We start from the raw sequence: 21,884 nt of genomic DNA, 5'->3' as shown, positions 1-21,884 counted from the left end.
GCTAACAAAGTAAATGTTAACGTGAAATGAATGTAAAGTTACCCATTAGTATGGTTAACAAACACGGTTATAGATATGTGATGACGTTATTTTATATAAATGCATGAATCTATCATAAAAATATGTTGAATTGATTTGGTTGATGTGGATTGGTCTCGATTTAATATTACAGGAAGGTTAGATATTTATAAAGGGCTATATTGAATATAAAAAAAATTAATTCAAACTCCTAGTAATGCCTCGTACCCTATTCCGGCAATGAATACGGGTAGGGGTATTACATCTTCTATTTTTCTCAATTTCATAACAACATATAACATTTATAAGTTAAAACTAAAATCAAATAACTTTTCAATGCTAGATTATGAAAATAAACATGTATGTTATGAGAGTTTCCATCATTCTTACCTTAACTCTTTGAAAACCCAAAACCCTAACTCATGTATTTCTCTCTTTTAACCCATCTATGGAAGTTTCCTCAAGAAATAAAGTTGCTCACTAGTCTTCTTTCTAGTTTTTACTAAATAAATTTAAAAAAAAATAGGAAGGTTTGAAGCTTGGATGATTCAACAATGGAGGAAGGACATAGAAGGAAATAAAAGAAAAGTTAGATGGATTTTGGGGGGGTGACGATTTGGTGTGTTGGGAAAAAGATGATATCTTTCATCTTCTCCCGCATTTCTACACATGTCCACTAAAAATATCTCACCTTTTTATTAAATGGTCAATTTACTAATAAGTCTTCAAGCCATCCATCTTTACACTTTTACCCATCATCATTTTATCCCAACTCATCTTTTACAATTCCTAGGATGACTCATACTTCACTTGGTTAAATTTCTTCTTAATCATTCCTTCCTTTCTACTACCATTATGTATCTCTTAACTTTCTAAATTCCTACTTCCACTACAATAATTTTTATACTCTTTCAATTTAGCCTAAGCTTCTATTTAAATTTTTTCTATCTCGGAAATATTTTCTAATCTCTTATCGGGTCTAAATACTTTCTAAATACTAAAAATCATTATTTAGTAAATTTTAAATTTTCTCCACTATTTTCTGACCCGATCCATCATTATACTTAGCTTCAAGTCAAAACGTGGTCGTCACATTCTTCATAAAAAATCTATCCAAATATCTATTATTTTAATTATTACACTTTTGACCCTCCAATCATAAATCAACACAACTTAACCTATAATCATGACACTCCCCATAATTATCTTTTTAAAATAATTACCATTTTGCCCTTTATCTTTTCCTATAATTCTATGTATGATTCATACTTCTTTTTTGTTTATTTGCACCTCTAGTTCCTTATCCTCTTTCCATAATTCAATTTAATCATCATATCTTTCACTTTTCTCATTTTGACCCCTATATTTTTTCACTCTCTTGCAATTTAGTCGATATTCTAGATTTTTTTCTCAAAACACAAAATTTTCTTATTGCCTTAAGTATTTGTCTTTATTGTCTTATAGCATTGATAATATTTGATTTCTGAATTTCTCAAATTATAACTGAGATATCACTTAATTGTCGTTGTTCCGAGCTTTGAAAAATTCGAGGATGTTACATAAAAGGTATCGATGGTTTGCTACATGATGAACATGGTGATGTGTTGTTTTATTTTTCTAAATATATTGACACAAATAACCTAATTTTGAAGACTTATGGCTATCAAATAAGTTCATTCTATTTTTCCAGCATCTAATAGAGTGTGTAACACCCCTTAACCCTTATCTGTCGCCGGAACAAAGTTACGGGGCATTACTGAACTTTTGAGATCAAATACGAACATTACATAATTATTCACACATAAACATCATAATTATATCATTTTTTCCCTTTATTGAGCCCTCGAGGCCCAAAACACGAGTTAGAAACAAATTGAGACGAATTCGGGTACTCTAAAAAATTTTCGTGGAATTTTAAAATTTTTCATAAATGCGGGGTCACATGCCCGTGTGGACAAGGGACACACCCGTGTGGCCATGCGACGTGCCTATGCCTTAGGCCGTGTTTGACCCAGTATAACTCTCTGACTTAGATTACACGGCCAGTCATAATCCCATATGCTATGCCGTGTGCTTCACATAGCTGAGACACACGCCCGTGTCTCTGCTCGTGTGAAATTAACTGAGCACTTTGTTTTAAAATTCTAAGGTTGTAGAGGACACATGGCCAAACCACACGCCCATATGTTAGCCGTGTGTCTCACATGGTCCAGTCACACGCCCATGTGTCTGGCCATGTGTGTAACATCCCGAATTAGGGCCTAGTCGGAATAGTAGTTTCGAGACCACAAATATGACATTAAAATATTATTTTTTGATCATTGTGAGGTCTAGGATATGAGAACAAGCATGTGTTAAAGTTTCATGAAGAAATTCTATGTGCAAGGTGTCCAATTGGAAATTGCTTGAAGAATTTCATGAAGAAATTCTATGTGCAAGGTTTAGAAGCAATTTGTATGAAATTGCTTTGGAATATTAATTAGAGATCCTTAAATATTAATTTACCTAATTTCTAAGTTTTTGGACAAAAATGGGAATGCATGGAAAATTTTTGAAGTTTAGTAAGGAAGGCCATTTTGGTCATTTGGCAATAAACTAAATAAAAAGGGAAAAATCAAGCTAAAATCAGCTCATTTTCTTCTTCATGCTACCGAAATTCTAGGGGTCTCCATAGCTAGGGTTGTCCAACATTTCAAGCTTGATAGTACGTTAATCTTAGCCCTATTTTTAATGTTCTTTGTATTTTTGAGATCCTCGTAACATGCTCATTCTATTTCTACCCATATCACATGCTAGGGTTCATGTTTAGAAAATTACCCACGCATGAGATGTTTGTGTTTTGATGATTTATGAAGGACTATGAAAGTTTAAAGGATGGTAAACAACTTTTACTAAGGGTCCATTTGGAAGTCAAGAAAACATTTTCCAGAAAATGTTTTCCTGGTTTTACCGTGTTTGGATGCTTGAAAACATTTTCCAAAGGAAAAATTTTTTACTGGACATAGGTAAAATGCCCTTCAATTTGGGAAAAACGTCTTATTGATTTCAATTCTGTAAGACATTTTCCATCTCCTCTTCATCCAGGTAAGCCTTGTTTTTCATCCGTTCTTCAACTTTAAGCCTTCTTTTTCTTCCATTCTTCAATTTTTCCATCTCCTTCTTCATCCAGGTAAGTATTCTTCTTCTTCCATTCTTCAAATCCCTTCCCTTTTTCCTTAATCCGTCGCATATCTTCTTTTCTCTGGTAAATTTTACAGACGCTGCTGTATCATTTTCTATCTTCCCCTCTTTCTTAGGATCTCATTCCTCTTCGCAAGGTATGGCATCTTCTTTAATTCAGCTTTTTCATTTTGTTTTGGTGATGGGTTTTGTGATGTGGGGTTGTGGTTTTGGTGCATCTTCTTTAATTCTCCTTTTCATTTGCATGTATTATGGATTATAATAAAATCAATTAAAACAATGCCTTAAAAAGAAACCAAAAAGGAACTTATTTTCTGATTCCCTTGGATTGAGATTGACGTGTGGTTGTTGTCCCTCTTTTAGACCCGTTCGATTCTCTTCATTCTTGCTGTTTCGACTTTTTTTCCATACTTAACCATGGTCATTCTCCTGGTAGTCGGCAGTGACTTTGTCTTATACTTTCGGCTGTTGGTGGGATCATAATTTTTCATTTGATGGGTTTTAACTGGTGTTCTCATGTGTTGTTTTGGGTTAGTTGTGTCATATACTTTGTGAGCCTATAGAACCAGAAGCTTCACTACTAGTTCTACCACAAATACTCTTAATAAACCAATTTTATTTAAATCACCCTCTAAAACTATAATGAGACTTGGAACATCTTAATCTTGCCAACACAAGAAGTATATGAATTTGGCTCCACCAACTAGAAATGTTAAAAGCAAATTTTGATTCTTCTAATAAAACAGATTTGAAAGTCTGCTGTACAAATACCATTTTATTTCAGCTGCTGTGGGCCACTGCATCTTTATCATCCAACATTTTATGTTTAAAGTATGTTTCGTTTAATAAACATATATAATTTCCCTCCATCTAGTGATACATTTTTCTATTTTGATTCTTAATTTTTATGTTTAAACTCAGATTCTTTTGAGACAGCACGCAGTATTGTAGTTTACTAGAAAATGAATGGAATTGATGCTGTTGTTTTACTTTGATGATTGTATTCCATTTTCTCCAAAATCTAAATAACTCTACCTATGTATTGAATTTTTGAGTGTTTGCCTTAGTTGTTGCTTATGGATGTATGAAGATTCTTGATACACTCACCTCAAGAGAAATTGTGATTGTGAAAGTCGATGTGGAAAGTTGAAGAAAAAATTGGACAGGCTTCGAGGGATGTGATCAGTTATATGGTTGAATTTATTTTAAAAGAAAAATCGAAGCCCTTCATTTTCAACTTTTTCTTAACCGATCAGTATGAGCTGCAGTTTTTTGTTATGATGTGGATATTGAGTGTTGGGTTTAAATGATTGCTTGATCTTAGCTTGGACTTTCACAAACTTAGACTCAACTGTTAGTATTTAAGGTGAATTTTTTCTTTAATTTTTCTTTCATTTGTTTTCTTGATCGTAGTTAACCCTTGAAGAAATTATTACTGAATAAACAAGATTGGTTTAATTCTAAAGCAAAAAAATAAAAACAATCCTTTTCTTAACCTTTATTTAATTTTGTTAGGATTGAGCTCTGATTAGATATTTTGTTTTGGGTTTAATTGTTGATTCATCTTTTTTCTATTATTTCTTCTTCGCCTTTATTTACTTTATTAGGATTGAACTCTGATTAGAGATTTTGTTTTGGGTTTAATTGTTTATTCATCTTTTTTCTATTATTTCCTGGCAGCTCCTTTGTTAGTGAATCTTGTTTCTATATTAGTTTATTGTACGTTTTAGAAAGATCAGAAATCAGGGAGCTTGGGTTGTGTTATTTAATCAAGAATTGAGAAGAAAGGCTAGAAAATAATAGAAGAAAACAAGGGAATATGAGTGTGTTCATGTACAGTATCTGATAATAACTCCTTAGCTAACAACTGAAAGTAATGGCCAATAAGAAATTAAGACTTGGCCAATATAGGATCTGTGTGGTTACAAAAGGGAATTTAAGCTAACTTTCATCTCAGCAGGTTGCTATGCCTAATTTTCTCTCCCTTTAGCTCCTTTTGTCAATTTCCTTCTTGTTCTAGGCTGCATTGCCTATAACCTCGGAACCGGCAATGGTAAATCTGTGCTTGAAATGGTTGCTGCTTTTGAGAAAGCTTCTGGAAAGGTTAATGCTATTTGTCAATTCCCATTCAACATCTATTTGTCAATTCCTATTCAACATTCTCTCTCGGCCTCGCTCTCATTTATGCTAATATAAAACTATTGTTGCTGAAAATATTGCAGAAAATCCCCATTAAACTATGCCCCAGAAGGCCAGGAGATGCTACAGCTGTTTATGCTTCCACTGAAAAAGCTCAAAAAGAACTTGGTCGAAAGTATGTTTACAATCCCATCTTTTTCCTAATAGATTATTCAGTTAACATGGATAATCTTTCAAAAAGAATTTCCAATTACAGTACAAGATAGGTCCTTTTAATCTTAAGAGTTCGCTATATTGTAGAGAAAAATATGGTATAGCAGAGATGTGCAGAGATCAGTGGAAGTGGGCAAGCAACAATCTATGGGGATACCAGTCAAAGCCTTAGGCTTCAATTAAATACTAATTTTCTTCCCCGGTCTTTTAAAAATGTCTCATAGGGAGAATTAAGTGTACAAATATTTGTTTAATTTAAACAAAACTGATCTTTGATGATCAAAAGTTAAAATTTATCAAATGTTCAAAGATCTTATAAAATCCCTCTGTGTTACATTTATAAGTCTTTGTAAGTGTGATGTTTTTATCATTTCTGGAGTTTAAAAAACAAATGGTTTTAAATTTACCGTACGGAGTTGACCTAAACAAGATCTCTTTCAGCTTTGATCTTCAATCCTATCTATTGGTTGTCTCAATCTTATCTTTGGTCAACTATTTTTTTTAAGGATCTCCATATTCACAAAAGTCCAACTTAAAGAAACAAGTCGAATTTCAGTTTAATTGAAACAAGCAAAGACTTGAGAGGAAGAAGTTCGAACTAAAGAGTGGAGTATGTAAATGAACTAGTGAAAGATGAAAGAGAACAACATGTCTAAAAATTATAAAAATTTAAGCTAATTTATTTATAAATAAATTATTGCAATATATGTAAAAATAATTTAAAATATAAATTTATTAATATATATATATATAAATTTATTAATATATGTAAAAATAGCTTTTCCGGAAAATATTTTCAGGAATTTTGCCAAACAGTAGAAAATATTTTACATAGTTTTATCCAAATACCAGAAAAGTAAATCATTTCCAGAAAAGTAAATCATTTTCTAGAAATCATTTTCCGGAAAACATTTTACTGGCAAACAAACGGAGCCTAAGTGTTTTTTCATGGAAATGGCTTGAAGGACTAAATTGTAAAAGTTGTGAGTAGGTAGAAAAATATAGAAAGAAGGAAAAACATGGCCTGCTATAAGTGTGAATAACATTCAGCTAGGCTTGGGTAGCCAAGGAATTACATGCATTTCATTATACGAGCCTTAGAACTAAATTGTAAATATTGTGAAAGGTTAGGGGAAAAATAGCCATTTTGCTTGGGGGTGAGTTTTAATCCTAAAATGAAAAATGTGATGTATTAATAGTCTAATTTTCTTGATATAGACCCCAAGGAACCAATTCCGGAGGTCGACCATGGAAAACAAAAGGTTTCGGAATAACTGAGACACGAAATCTAGAATGACTACTAGGTAAGTTCGTATAACCCAAAGTAAACTCTTAATATACTTAAAAATGCATGTTCTTGAATGTATGATAATTAGATATTCATTGTACGATAATCCATAAGACGTGCTAGTGTAAATGAAAAGATGATAAATGTCCCGGTTGAAATAAAAAGGGAAATCTGATGGTTAAATTATGACTTACATGACTTGAGATCCTACATGTGTTGCAGAGAAGGATTTAGCCTAGACAAGTAATTCGCTGATCTCAATATAGAAAGGATCCAGCCGGAATGGGTGTTGCTTGAGTGATCGAGCCTCCCGAAGAATATGGGTGCAATAAGGATTTAACACGGACGGGTAATCCGATTGAGGACTGAATTTAGCCTGGACTGGCAATCCAGATCCAAGTTTATGAGAGCAATTGCTGTTGAAAGAGATTTAGCCTGGACTGGTAATCCCGACAATGCTCTATGAGTTGATATTACGGGGGATTTAACTTGGAGTGGTAATCCTGCCGTAAGATGTAAGGTTCGCGGGAGTACGTACTTGAGATGATCACTTATTTTGATGGTAATTGGGCTATCCATCGAGATTTTTGAGAAATTCAACGGGATTAACATGAGAAATAGATAATGAAAATATTGAATTCATGAGCTTATCTAAGACTAATGACATAATGTATTGATATGAGACTAACTTGATGATTGAGTTCGTGTGATAGGGAAACTATTTCATACTTGTTGGAATTATTGCCTAATATGGTTGTATGCTAATTTACTGGTAAGTTTACTTTCCAGTTATCAGACTTACTAAACATGTAAATGCTTACCCCTCTTTCTCTTCCCTTTTTTTTCAGAGCTCGAGGACTTGTGAAGTTTGAAAGACTGTCGGAGCTTTGTCAACACTATCAACTTGTCTTATTTTGGTATATAGAAATTTTTATTTTGTTATAATGGCATGTATAGGATTTTTGGTTATTTTGTTAAATGTTTCATTTGGCTGGCCAATGTAAGGGTTTGAATGATATGCTTACTTCATTCTGTATATGACCATGAGGTATGGCTCATTTTGATGTAAGTTATAAACCTACTAAATGTGCATGGTTATGTGTGAATGCTTCATGTGAATGCCAAATGTGTTATACTATGAATGAACATGAGAATGATGGCCAAAACAATTGGGAATAGTTTAGGTCATAAAGGACATGAGTTATAAAATGTGATTATTGAAAGAGTAACCCTAAAACAAAGAGGGTATTATGATCATAGTTTAAAATGAGACATGTAGTAACGTGTATGAACTTGGCTAAGAAAGTTTAAGGGTACAACTATACCTTAATAAATGCCCAAAGACCATAATGGTATGTATGGTTGGTTGAGGGTGACCAAAGGCTTAGAAAATAGCCTCTAAAATGGTCCCTAGGGGTAGACACACGGGTATGTGTCTAGGCCGTGTGTGACACATGGCCAGCCCCATGGGCGTATGGTATGGTCGTGTGTCCCCTACACCTAGAGTTATAGGTCAGTTTGCATGGTAGTAAACACACGGGTAGAGACACGATCATGTGTCTCAACCGTGTAGAAGACACGGCCTAGCACACGGGCATGTGCCTTGACCGTGTGCCCGCAAATGAGTGATAACATCAGAAACAGAATGTTCGAGTTTTTGAACACGGGCGTGTTTAGGTCATGTGAGGGACACGGGCTAAGGACATGGGCGTGTGCTTGGCCGTGTGAAAAGCCCTGTAGGTTCGAAATGGAAAATAAATCAAATAATTCAACACGGGTGAGGGGCACGGGCGTGTCTCCAAACACACGGTGTAACGTCCCCCTACCCAAGACCGTCGCCGGAGTCCAGCAGGAGACATTACAAAACTTATTTTAGCACTTAAACAGTTTTCGTAGTAAACTATCCATCTGCGTCACGGTCGCTAAAAAAATCATATCTCGAGTTACGAAACTCGAAATCTAATTTCGTAAATTTTTCCTGAAACTATACTCATATATCTACTTACTAATTTTATTCATTATCTAATTCACTTCATACTATTTTTGGTATATTTTCAAACTTAGACTACCGCTACTGTCCAAATCTGTTTTAGTATAAAATGTTGATAACTAAGTTTATAACATCTTCATTTCTTCTCTCTACAATATTTACCAACACTTCCTCTGTAGCACCCCAAACTCGGCCCAGAAGTTATGGTCGAATCCGGCATGCCATATCAAAAAAAGTAAAAAAAAAAAATTTCCATTCTAAGTCCAGAAAATCGTACTTGATGTTAAAAAGATTAATTCATTAAGGGTTAAAGTGAATGGAAGCTGTGCACCAGGTAGGAAACCGGAAAAGAGGTGGTGAGTCCATCGGACTGCTTAAGTACCAAGCTCCCTTCGGATCCAATCCTAGACATGCATTCCGCCATTGCCACACTTTAACGTCATGGATATTTCTAGGAAACCGATTTGATTAAGTCATTTTTAGGAAAAGTAATTAATTTTGGAAAATACTTTCATTGCGGAAGCTTTGCTTGTTGTCGTGTTATTTTGAAATCAATTGTTGTTTTTGAAAACGCGCCCTAAAGCTATCCAATTTCAACATTTAAAATAAGTAATACCTATCTTAGTAATACATATTAAAACTATCAAAAATAATTAAGCGGCCTTATTACATTTAAAAACCCAAAACTTCAAACGTAAATAAAAGGATGTCCAGTTCACGGAAGAAAATCAAACTTTCGAGCAGTGGCCACTCCGAATTCCCTCACAGCTCCAAGCCCACTATGGTTGGGGATTACCTGCTTGGATGAAAATAAAAGGGGTGAGTTTGGGGAAACTCAGTGTGTAAGGAAAACCCATTCAAAGCCCAAGTCAGCTCAAGCCTATTGGGCCTAAGCCCATTCAGGTAACAGTGGTACTGGGCCAGAGCCCTTTTCAGATTACAATAAACTGGGCCTTAGCCCCTTATTCAGATAACAGTATGGCCTATAGGCCCATTTCAAAATACATGCAACATCAATAACATACGCAAGCCCATTTGGGTAACAGTGGTACTGGGCCAGAGCCCTTTTCAGATTACAATAAACTGGGCCTTAGCCCCTTATTCAGATAACAGTATGGCCCATAGGCCCATTTCAAAATACATGCAACATCAGTAAACATATGCAAGCCCATTTGGGTAACAGTGGTACTGGGCCAGAGCCCTTTTCAGATTACAATAAACTAGGCCTTAGCCCCTTATTCAGATAACAGTATGGCCCATAGGCCCATTTCAAAATACATGCAACATCAGTAAACATATGCAAGCCCATTTGGGGAGACTACTCAACCCACCAACCACTACACTCCACCCGTACCAGCCATACACTCCATGTGGGGAATAGCTCAACCCACCCAGCCCAACACTCCACAGTTGCTTGACCTTGCTGCTCGATTATCAAGAATTGAGGCAAAGCCTCCGGTCGTGAACAAGCCACTTTCAAGACTTCCTCCGTCAATATCCCAGTCCCATGCATCGATAATAACAACATGGCATGCAGTAAATAACAACAATCAAACATGCATTTAGGTCAATTTAACCCTAGGGTATTTTGGTAATTTATCTACTAGGCAAAACTGTAAATTTTCCACTTTTAAAGGTATTTTAGTAATTTATCTATTTTAGGGTTTTTCATGCATATTCCTACTTTTCACGTACTAACAGAATCACGTACCGAGGGTTCTTACCGAATTGGGCCCGTTGGCCCATCATTCCAATTTTGGCCCATTAAGCCCAAAAATATCAAGGGCACAGAAATCATGCACTTTGCAGTCCAAATTTTACAGCTTACCAAAAACATTAATCGATTTACCTCACGAGCATTCGCACACTCGCAAATCTACAAAATACCGATTTTCGGCATTTCGACTTTTCGACTTTTGCCGATCCAGACTAAGAAAGAGGGTGTTAGTTACACACTGCTTTGCTGACGATATCTTGACGAGATCCACACACGAACCGCCTACAATTGGATTACTAACACGTTAATCTAACTATTCAAATACAAGCTACGTATTAACCCCTTACAATATTCGGCCAACCACACCTACAGATCATAGTAAGCTTATAAGAAATCAATAAGCAACTCATTAACAAATTTTTGTCAATGTTTACCACATAATCATAATTTCACTGCAAGCTGTCTTCCTGAGCAACAGTCACTAAATTATTTATAACTGGAGCTACGAAACTCTAAATCAAGTTCCGTTAATTTTCCCTGAAAATAGACTCATATATCTTCTATCCATAAAATTTTAAGAATTTTTAGTTTAGCCAATCAATACCAGATTTTTCTCAAAGTTTCCCATGTTTCACTGTTTGACTAATCTGACCACTTTTCATTACGAATCAAATTTCTCATTGTACAGAATTCAAAATATGTTCTCGTTTATTTCATTAGAAACTAGACTCAATAAGCTTTAATTACATAATTTATCCAGCTTCTAATTCATCTCCCACAATTTATGGTGATTTTCCAAAGTCACGTTACTGCTGCTGTCCCAAGCAGATTTATTACCAAATCACTCTTTCATACACCTATCTTGCATGCATGTTATTTAAACATGTATATCACCAATCAATCATCACATATCTATGATTTTTACTTAAACATAATCTCCATTTCATCATTTCAAAGCACAACATGTTAGCCGATTTTTCCCTTTAGCATCTAAGGCACATGCATGCTCATTTGTTTGGCTCAACTTCACATATCTTCCATTTTTCATCAAAAGAACATGAAACAACAACCATTTCCTTCATTTTAATTCATGACCAAATGCTCACAACACAACTAAAAATCAAAATATACTTCAAGAGTTAAGGTAGAATCAAGAAGAACTCATGAACCTCAAAATAGAAGCAAGGTACCAAGAACTTACCTTCAATTTTCCTCTTCCTAATGACCGAATACTCAAGAGCTTTCTCCTCTCCTTTCTCTTCTCTAACTTTCAGCTATGATGAACAAAGATGGACAAAACTTTGTTCTTTTCACCCCTTTTTCTTTTAATAAAACTTCATATTTCATCCATTTAATTCTTTAATACAGAAGACATGATATTCTTATCATGAAACATTTACCTAACCCATTATCATGAAACATTTACCTAACCCATTATCATGGAACATTTACCTAACCTATTATCATGGAACATTTACCTAACCTATTATCATGGAACATTTACCTAACCTATTATCAATTTGTATCAATTTGTACCATAAATTATGGATATCAAGTGTACATTTTGTCTACAACAACATGATGGCTGGCCACTTCATGTAAAATGGGAGGTTTGTCATGCAAATCCTCCTATTTTGCACTCCTATTTATTTGACAACTTCAATTTAGCCTATAGCATTTTCAAACATTTTCACATAGGTTCTATTTCATAATTTCACCCCCTTTTTCTTATGGAACAAAAATTAACTAAAATTGTTGGGTTCTACCTTAAGCTTGGGCCTTCTAGAGGCCCACTAACATAATTAAACCTATGCCAACAGTCACAGGATTCCCGAAAATTGGGGCGTTACATCCTCTTATTGCTCTTCACTAACATATCAAAACATACCATACTTAAGGTTTTGGTAACATTTACAGAACATACCAAAATATCACTTAACAACTTAGATACTTTCAAAATGACCAAAAGACATCCTAGGTACAATGCCATTTTCCAAAAAGATAGAAACTTCACCAATTTGAGTTTGGGGATCGGCTTGTATGTTGAGTCCTTATACTTTCAGATCGAACTGCTGACGGAAACAAACCGTACGCTGAGAATACTCTCAGTGGTATTTCTATAAACAATAGCCTAATCAACTTTAAAACATGGTAATTCAAACACATTATTGCTATTATTCAATATCAATCAGTACTTTAATAACCTTTACTTTATTTACCCTTATTAACATAACTCGCAATCGACGGATACACGGATCCAACCCACACTCCGGGATAAGTACATAGTGCTTCATCGGAATAAATCCGGAACTTTAACATTATAGTACACAAAGTACTTCATCGGAACAAATCCGAAACTTTAACAGTAGTCGACACATAGTGTCTCATCGACTCAATGTCGGAATATCCTAATACTTCCAATTCCTATGACATGTCAACTATATCCGACTAGCCCGACAATCGTTAATAGGGTATTCAAAATCACATTCATTTCAATATGGTAAAATACTTACCTCATTCACATTTTCATACAATATAAATATCAAATATAGCAATAACGATTAAGCTCAGTTTATAGAAATACAAACCATTATTTATCGAATTTAATCGATATCTTCGTTCACTTTCTCTTTTCCCTTCTTTGATGACGTATCCGGTGCTATGTTTGCTACTAACAATCATATAATTAAAAATCATCAATATATTAATTCATAAAACACATTTTCACTTCCTACCAAACTTTTACAAAAATTTCAATTTCGTCCTTTTTTCCATTACTAATCTTTTTTTTTTTTTAACTTAAGCTTCATATTCTCTTTTAATCAACTCATTAACAATTTCTAACTCATAAAATTCATTATAAAACATAAATTTTGAGCTCTATTCAACTTAGTCCCTATTTAAACCTAACTTAGAAATTCCTTTAACTAATCACTTCTAACTTCAATTTCTATCAATTTAACCCATAAAACCTCAATTTATTCAACTAAATCAATATCTAAAATTCTCTATTTTTCTTCATTTTAACCTCATACATGTAGAACTTTGAATTAGGCATCCATAAACATAAAAATCATAGGAAAATGAGCTAAAACAACTTACCAATCAAACTTTAGGGCCTTAATCCTCAAATTTCCCTTTTTTATTTCTTTCTTTCTTTCCTTCTTTCTTTCTCACGTTTGCTCTCTGTTAGTCTTTCTATCTTTCTTTCTTTCTTTCTTTCTCACGTTTGCTCTCTGTAACTTTTCTATTCTTTACTCATTATTCTTTATTCATTATACTATATTATATTATTATTAACCTATAATAAATATAAAATTAACATGTGTAATAGCTATAACATAAAATATCTTATAGCTATTACACATATATACCAACTATTACACATGTTATATCATACATTCACACACATGGCACTTAGGGTCTAATTGCTAGATTAGTCCCTTTTACTTCTTTAATCTATAATTAAACTTTTATTCCTTATGCAATTTAATCCTTTAAACTAAATTCAAGCTACTTCACTTAATTAAACACTAAATAACCATTCAACTATAATTCATAAATATTTCTAATAAATATTCATGAATAAATTTCACGGAAACAGTACTCAAGACTCAATTTTCGATACCGTAACTTTCGGTTCATTACACATGGGCGTGTGCTTTGCCTCCACACGGGTGTGTGAGGCATAGCCCTAGGCATTTTACTAAAATTTTCTATAGTTCCTGGTTTAGTCCCTAACAGCTAATAATACACGGTTTGGGTCCCTAGGCCTATAATAGGGACAATATGATTTTGTTCAATTGGTTTGAATTTGGAAATGAAATTTTATAACTCGTCTTTTCGAAATGTCCGAGTATGTGTCCGGTAATGCCTCGCACTTTGTCCCAGTCTCGGGTACGGGTAAGGGGTGTTATAGTGTAGACTCAAAATGAACTTTATACATCAAGTTTACCAACCCTGCAATATTAAACAACAAGCAATCCAAAAACCAATTGTTCAACCAATCCAAAACATATTTAAATATGTCTAAAACATGTCAAAACAACTAATCTAATGACCTACACAATTTATTCTCCTAAGTACTTCACTTAAATTATCCAAAACTGCCTAAGGTAGCACAGTTTGTGAGACTAAAGTTTTAGCCACTTGATTATTAGTATCCGAGCTAATGTTCGAATGTGCTAATTGAGATGACAAAAGGAGTAGAAGATTATATTGAGACCTATGAGAGGGCTAAGAAAGCTAACATTTAAGGGATATATTTTCAGTTCTGGAAAGTTGAATGGTCAATCTCGAGGAATCCATAAAAGATATGAGGGAGACACTCGAGGTAGTTGAGGCTTTGATCAATGATAATAAATTCTACTAAAGCGAAGAATGAGTGTAATTAGAAATAGTTGATGTTTGTGGACATCAACATTGCACGTCGAATTAGGAGTGCTCTTATTGACACGAGGGCATTTGATTTGCTCATTTCAGAGAATGCTGTGACTAAGCTTGGTCTCTCAGTTTGTAAATCGACTAAGAGGATCAAGACGATTAATTTCAAAGAGGTCCTAATCGTTGGAGTAACACTAGGAGCTGAGCTATAATTGACAAATAGAAAGTCAAGGAAGACTGCGAGGTAATTCATTTAGATGATTATGACTTCGTGCTTGGCTTAAATTTCCTTATCTAGGTTAAAGCCCTTTTGATTTATTTTTTTATTGCATTTGTATCTTGGATACTCATCAATGACAATACGTGGCCTCGAAAAGTTGTAATGAGAAAGGTGAGACCAATGTATTGTCGGCAATCCAACTAGTCGAGGATGCTCATTGTGGGAAGAACATTGACTTGGAAGATAATAGTGTTAATGGGACCTCCTTGGAAATGCTAAAGGTGTGACAAACCGATGTGAAGCCTGTTGAGCTATCAATAGGCCTACCACCTATGAAAGAGGTGACTTGTAAATCATACTTTGTGGGAAAAGTAGTGATGCAAACTAGGTAGTTGGATTGAGTAAATACTATGAGCGAGGTACATCTCAAACATTTTCCTAGTGTTTTTTTATTTTGACTTACCATTGGTTTGGCAAGAATATAATGACCCTTTCAGAGTTCTAAAGCAGGTAAGTTGAGGGGATTACAAACCAGATTTGGCAGTAGCACTTAAGGTTAATCTAATGTTTAATCTGAGCATGCCTAAGCCTATTTGTGCGGATCAATGATATTCTGGTCGAAATAATTCACAATGGGGGCAAGTTAGAATGGTGGGACTTTTCGAACAATATGTATAACAAAGAGAAACGGTTCAAGTTATACGACGACGGAGACATAAGTCAAGGCAAATGTTCTAATGGGCGAAACTACCCGATAGTGAAACTAGTTTGGAATTGGTCGAAACATTGAGACAGTATCGAAACGAGTCAAACCAGTGTCATTCCAAGGATACGACAAAGGCGTTGTGAGAATGGGTGAGGGAGAATGTCACAGGTCGCTAATCTAAGCTCGTGATGAATGGGCACAGAGTGTCCCATAGAGGTTAATTGATTAAATGAGACTCATTTGACCCACATGTACTGGTTCGATTTGTGGAACATGTGGAGTATCCCATCGACTTGAAGCCTTGGTGGCCTAGTGAAGTACTTAAAGAAGACTAGGGTTGCCATGGTAAGTATGAAAACTAATTTTAGATGCTTTGATTTGTAATCTTAAAGGGTCATGTAAGTCTCTTAAAAATATCAAATTGTAGATTGGCTTCGATCTCAACTATCGGTGTAAATTAAACTGTACCGTTGGATTTGAGGGAGCTCAACTATAAATAGATGTCTTCCTTCTCATTTATAATCATCTGATTGTACCTCATTCATAGTAATTGAATACTATTGAGAGAGTTTACTCACACTTGGTGTGCTATTACTTTTTTGTGACTTTTATGTTCGATTTGTTCTTCTTTGTCTTTGATTTACTTCTACTTTACTTTCGATGTATTAGAGAATTTTCGTTGAGAATTCTCATTTTCAAAAGTTTGGCTGATTTAAACGAATTTGAAGTAAAGAAATCAACTAAAACCACATAATTTACAAAACTAAAGCTTTAGCCCGTAACACTAATTTTGTGTTTGGTTGGCATGAATAGCCAACTAATTCAACCTTAATTTCAAGGGGTACAATAATTCAAATGGTTGGTTCATAAGTTTGCTATTCCTTGGAATATCCTATTACAGGCAGATTGGGAATAAGGCCTGAATGGCCATTCTGGGCTCCCCTTTCAAAATTGTTATTCTATGTTATAACAAATAGCCTCCCCAAAAAAATCTCTAGAATACTCATTCTACCAATAGTCACCAAATTCAATCAAAACAAATAAACCTATAAAAAATAATAAATCTACAAATCATTAGTATGAATCAAAAGAAGAGAGAAAGGTTTTATGGGTATGTATGCTAAAGGGGTTTGAATGCTTGGAAAATTACAAATGAGAAAGAGGTGAGGAGGAAGATGAACACATCAATAACCAAAGCAATCAGAACGATTTCCAGCAACAAAAAGAAAAGGGGTTTTGTTGACTTCTTTTTGTAGATTTGTGTTTTTATAGTGATTTTTAAAGAAAACTAATTAGAAAAGTTGAAAGAGGAGATTGAGATAAAGTAAAAGCCAAAATTTTAGCACTTTCTAGGTGAGGCCACGATAGTCAAAGGTGGCAGCAATCAAAAGCTCGTTGAAAACTAAAAATATAGATGTTCTTGGGTTGTTTTTTGGGATTTAGTAGAGAGAAAATTATTTAAAAGAGGGGGGAGAGAATTTGAAAGAATGGTGAGGGTGAGCGTTTTGAATTATGCACTCAAGAGCATGTACAATAGAAAGAAAAAGGGGCAAATGACAAGTCATGATCCGGCTTTCCTCGAAGGTGATCATTAAGTTCCTTTTGGTCATGCAAAAACATGGTTATATTAGGGAGTTTGAGTATGTTGATGATCATAGATTTGGTAAATTTGTGGTTGAATTGAATGGGAGGCTGAACAAGTGTGGGGTGGTTAATTCTTGCTTCGATGTCGGAGTTAAAGAGATCGAGGGTCGGATTGCTCGGTTGCTTCCTTCAAGACAGTTTGGTTACATTGTGCTCACAACATTAATGGGAATTATGGACCATAAAGAGGTTAGAAGAAAGAATATTGGTTTCCTTTTCATTTTGAATCGAATTGGTATTATTAAGATGGCATCTTTTTGTAGTTCAACAATTATGCTTTAATGTTTTGTTTAAGGTATTTGCGATTATGAATTGTTGGGTTGGAAAAATAATTATAAAACTATTTATTACTTAGAATATTTTAAATTTTAGTTTAGAATATACTTAAATTATTTATTTCGCTAATAATAGTTTAGCACATTAAATATACATTGAAGTTTAAAAATAATAATATAGGTTGTATATTAATTTTCTAATATTATATATTATAATTTTTATAAATCATATTTTAATAATAATTATATTAAGAATGTTATTAAATTATATATTATTTTATTAAATTTTATTTAATAATAATTATGTTAAAATATGATTAAAATATTTATTATTTTTATTAAATTATATTTAATAATAATTTTATTAAAATTTAATAACAATAACAATAATCATTTGCTTAAAATTTTCTTTTTATTAGGAATATTTTAATCATTTAAGTCTTTTTCTTATGCTATTATAATATCTATTCTATTCAACTAAACATAAAAATAATATTATAGTTTTATTCCATTCTATTAAACTAAACAATTAAACTACTAGTTACAACTATATTTTCATTCACCTAACTAAACGTGGTGTAAAGTTTGCCCCCTCAAGTTCTAAGTTTTAAGTAGGATATATTTCTGGGCCCGACTTAGCAATTATATTATGTTTCAAGGAGATGTTTTGAATATTTCTGTCAGAAAAAAAAGGTATTATAGGCGAGTGCGGTCTGTCATTTACTGTTCTTTTTCTTGCTACTACTACTTTATCGGCGTATTTGATTTCTACTAAAAGGTCAAAATGACTTAAAAGCATCTGATCCCCTGCTACCATCTTCTCCTTTGCTTTCTCAAGAGCCAACAAATGTCCGCCACGTAATAATTGCTGAACTATTAGGAGTCTAAAAAGATTGACAATGTCTTCACTCTTAAACTGAATTAATATTTACCGACAAATTTCACTCGAATCTCACTTTTTTCTTCCTCTCGCCAATTAAAACCAAAATATTTTTTATAAATTAAAAAGAGAGAAAAAAGAATCTAAAATATAGAAACAAAATTACTGTAAAAAATGGAAACCGTGAGGATTTAACCGAATCTTGGTGTCCGTAAATTTTTGCTCATATTAATAAAACCCTCAACAGAAAAATACAGCTCCACACGATTCAAATCTTCTATTTTTCTTTTCGGAATTTTCAATCCCATCAAGTTGAGGTGTTGGAGTGGATTTAGAATAATGTTGGTTCATTTTCCTAGTAACCCAAACAGGGTGCTATGTCTATCTAACTTTATGTTCAATTTTCTTGCTTATTCTTGGCAACCACAACAACGGGTTTTTATTTGTTTATAATTGTTTGGATTTTGGTGTGTGTGGGGGTGTTCTTCGAAAGTAAAGAAATTCATTTGTTTGAATTGCTGGAAAAGTTTGATAATTGAAATGGCGGAGGAGGAATTAGTAAAACTTAAGTTCCGATTGTATGATGGATCGGATATGGGTCCATTTCAATACTTGCCTACTTCTAACATTGCTATGCTCTGGGAAAGAATCGTTGCTGAGTGGCCCAAAGGTGAGTGCTTCCGCTTTCTCTATAAAAAGTATTGAATTTACTTTTATTTGCTAATTGCAATTTAAGCTTGTTCAAAGATGCACAATTCTAATAAGCTAAAGGTGCTTCGCTTTAATGTTGTCCCTGGGAATATGCATAACTGGGTTTTGTTTCCTTAACATTTGTTCTTTTATAATTACGGCTTGAATGAATGATTCTCTCTATGTCTTTAAGATAATGTAGTGGGAAATCTTGTGTTTTACTGTTAAGTTATTTTCAACATGCAGCATTTGAGTTAGATTGTTTAGAATTGCTTAAGTGACATTTATTAGCTGGTCGTATCACCTAAATAATGTTCACTTTTCGGGAAATAACAGGTGGTCCTGTCTCTATAACTTAATCCTACAGTTTTTTTCCCTGTAGTGATTGATGGCATCACTGGTCAGTGGGAGGCTTAAATGGTAATTGGTTTGTTCGTATCTGCAAGATTTCTGGCTTTGACATAGGTGGGCAATTGATATGGTATTGTCGTAGGACACTTGTTAAATTGTTTCTACAAGTTTGCTTGTTCCCCATTCTTTCATACCATGGTAAGTATTCGTAAATCTCCAGCAGCTTCACCTTTTGTTTTTAGATCCTGTAAGTGGATTCTTATTCTCTGATATGATTAATTTTAGTTTGGATGTAGCTGATATTGTTTGTCCATGCATTAATTAAGATATTCAGAGTTTTCTCTGCCATCCTATTTTCCTTTGGTTTTTGATCCCTTGGTTTAGACTACTACTTCCCTTCCATCCTTTTGTTGCATGGTGTTAATGACCGGACGCCCAATCTCTATTCATTTACATATGTTGGTGATACCTTTGAGATCAATCAAGTGGTTTGACATATGTATCTTTTTTCCAAATTTTAGTCTTGGATTTTTCCGGAGTGTCTTCTTTCTTGTGCCTTTACATATGTTGGCGATATATATACCATCAAGGATAGCAGTGGCTATCTTGGCATTACTGTATGAGTTTACTTTTAGCCACCCAACTTTAAGGCTCTACTTGGAATGAAAGATGGAAACGAGTGACAATGGAAAATTTGTTAATCTATGGTTGTGCTACAAAAACGAAACATGGTTATGAATCTTAACCATTCGATTAACAAATTTTTCATCCTCGTGCTTCTTTCAACCAAGCAATACCTAAAGGTTTCACCTTATATTTTTACCCAAATCTTTTTGGCTGGTAGTCTAGGAGGATTTTGAGGATGCCTTGCTTACAAGAATATGGAGAATATTTCTAGGCTGCTGCTAAAGGGTTGGACTATATCTTAGACTTGAGACAGTAGGATGTTTTAGCATGATCTTCTGGTTCCATTTTTCTTTACTTTGGCTTGTGGATAGTCACATCTCTTCTGCTGATCATAAGGGAGGCAATGGTATGGAGGGAACCTTTTTGCTTTTGTTGATGAGCTAATCACACATTGAGAGTGCACGCACTTGAGAACTGAAAATTATGTTTCTGAACCTTCATTATGGTAGGATGCATGTAGCACAGATCTAGATAAAATAATGTTGTCTTCATTCTTTCTAATGTTGGGTCTAAATTGTTTTGGTATGTCCTAGATAAAAAGATTGCGCCTAAGGGAGCCAATGACATCAAACTAATAAATACTGGAAAAATTTTGGAGAACGATAAGATGGTTGGCCAGTGTATAGGACCTTTCGGTGATCTCTCTAAAGCAGTCATCACCATGCATGTTGTTGCCCAACCGTCTGTAGCAAAAGTGAAAACAGGTACTCTGATCTTGTCCTAATCTTTCCCACTACAATCAGTTCTTTTACGGACTACTAAGAATAAGAGTTTGAATGGATAGTTTTATCTTGTATTCAAGGTTAAAATGTTGTCAATCTTTGTTTATAGCAGAAAAGGAGGAGGATGGAGTGCCGAGGAAAAACTTGTATCCGTGTTCCATATTATAAAATAGAAATTGATGCTGATTCAAGAGTCATGCTGCTGAAAGGGCCTTAAGGGTCGCGGGAAGCACTAAACAGTAGCAGAACAGTGCCATCCCTCATTGTTACATGGTATGTTCGATGGCATTCTCGAGTAACAGTGCCATCCTAAATGGGTGTCTCTTGCATTTGATAGCCGCTTTTAGTTTTTATTTGTTCACTTGATTATATTCATCTATAATGGAAAGATTATGGATTCATTGACATCTACACGATCCTCTTGGAGCCATGACCTTGATCCCATCTCGTTATATTAAGATTGGGGAATAGATTTGGACCCTTTCTGAACCCTTCCAAATTATATTGTATTTAATGCCATAGTTTTCTCCCTTTTTCTTTTTTTGCATTAAATATTGGAACTCCATAAACTGTTATTTTTCATGTTACTACAAGAGAGATATAGTCTTCATTACTACTAGCATTTCACCAAGTAAATTAGTGAACTTTTGAGTTGAAAGTACAACGCTTGCAGATTATCAACAAGTGTTGGGTCTAGTGGTAAAGTACATTGCGCTCCTTAAGAAAGAACTCAAGTTCAAATCTTAAAGAACAATCACAAAAATGCCAAATTTCTAATCCC

The 21,884-nt window shown here is 34.2% G+C and overlaps 1 protein-coding gene, 1 long non-coding RNA gene and 1 pseudogene across 5 annotated transcripts; all 3 read left to right on the top strand.

Moving 5' to 3' along the window:
- Positions 1–4,850: 4,850 nt before the first annotated feature.
- LOC108488933 (uncharacterized) lies at positions 4,851–5,871 on the top strand. Its single transcript, XR_001871837.2, has 3 exons — positions 4,851–5,301; positions 5,421–5,512; positions 5,638–5,871. It is a non-coding gene; the product is annotated as an uncharacterized LOC108488933 (long non-coding RNA).
- Positions 5,872–16,734: 10,863 nt separating this feature from the next.
- Positions 16,735–17,780, top strand: LOC108477741 (40S ribosomal protein S15a-1-like; annotated as a pseudogene).
- Positions 17,781–18,767: 987 nt separating this feature from the next.
- Positions 18,768–21,672, top strand: LOC108488136 (membrane-anchored ubiquitin-fold protein 4). 4 transcript variants are annotated; one of them, XR_008285992.1, is made up of 4 exons: positions 18,768–19,323; positions 19,726–19,941; positions 20,915–21,085; positions 21,216–21,672. XR_008285992.1 is itself a non-coding variant. In XM_017792465.2 (3 exons), the coding sequence occupies exons 1-3, from the start codon at positions 19,194–19,196 to the stop codon at positions 21,269–21,271; spliced, it is 360 nt and encodes a 119-aa protein (XP_017647954.1). In that variant the 5' UTR covers positions 19,122–19,193; the 3' UTR covers positions 21,272–21,672. The 4 variants fall into 4 exon arrangements, 1 of the variants encoding a protein (XP_017647954.1); XR_008285993.1 differs by having other exon boundaries at positions 18,770–19,323; positions 19,726–19,892; positions 21,213–21,672; XR_008285991.1 differs by having other exon boundaries at positions 19,122–19,323; positions 19,680–19,892.
- Positions 21,673–21,884: the final 212 nt, after the last annotated feature.

The sequence above is a fragment of the Gossypium arboreum genome, chromosome 7 (assembly GCF_025698485.1).
Source record: "Gossypium arboreum isolate Shixiya-1 chromosome 7, ASM2569848v2, whole genome shotgun sequence".
NCBI classification, from domain to species: domain Eukaryota; kingdom Viridiplantae; phylum Streptophyta; class Magnoliopsida; order Malvales; family Malvaceae; genus Gossypium; species Gossypium arboreum.
The sequence above is the reverse complement of the archived record's forward strand: the minus strand, read 5'-3'. Positions and strand labels throughout refer to the sequence as shown.

Excerpts from the sequence above, each read along its gene's own strand:
- LOC108488136 (XM_017792465.2), top strand. The coding sequence starts at position 19,194 with ATGGCGGAGGAGGAATTAGTAAAACTTAAGTTCCGATTGTATGATGGA. Across the intron at positions 19,324-20,914 it reads CGTTGCTGAGTGGCCCAAAG|ATAAAAAGATTGCGCCTAAG; the intron begins GTGAGTGCTTCC and ends GGTATGTCCTAG. Across the intron at positions 21,086-21,212 it reads TGTAGCAAAAGTGAAAACAG|CAGAAAAGGAGGAGGATGGA; the intron begins GTACTCTGATCT and ends CTTTGTTTATAG.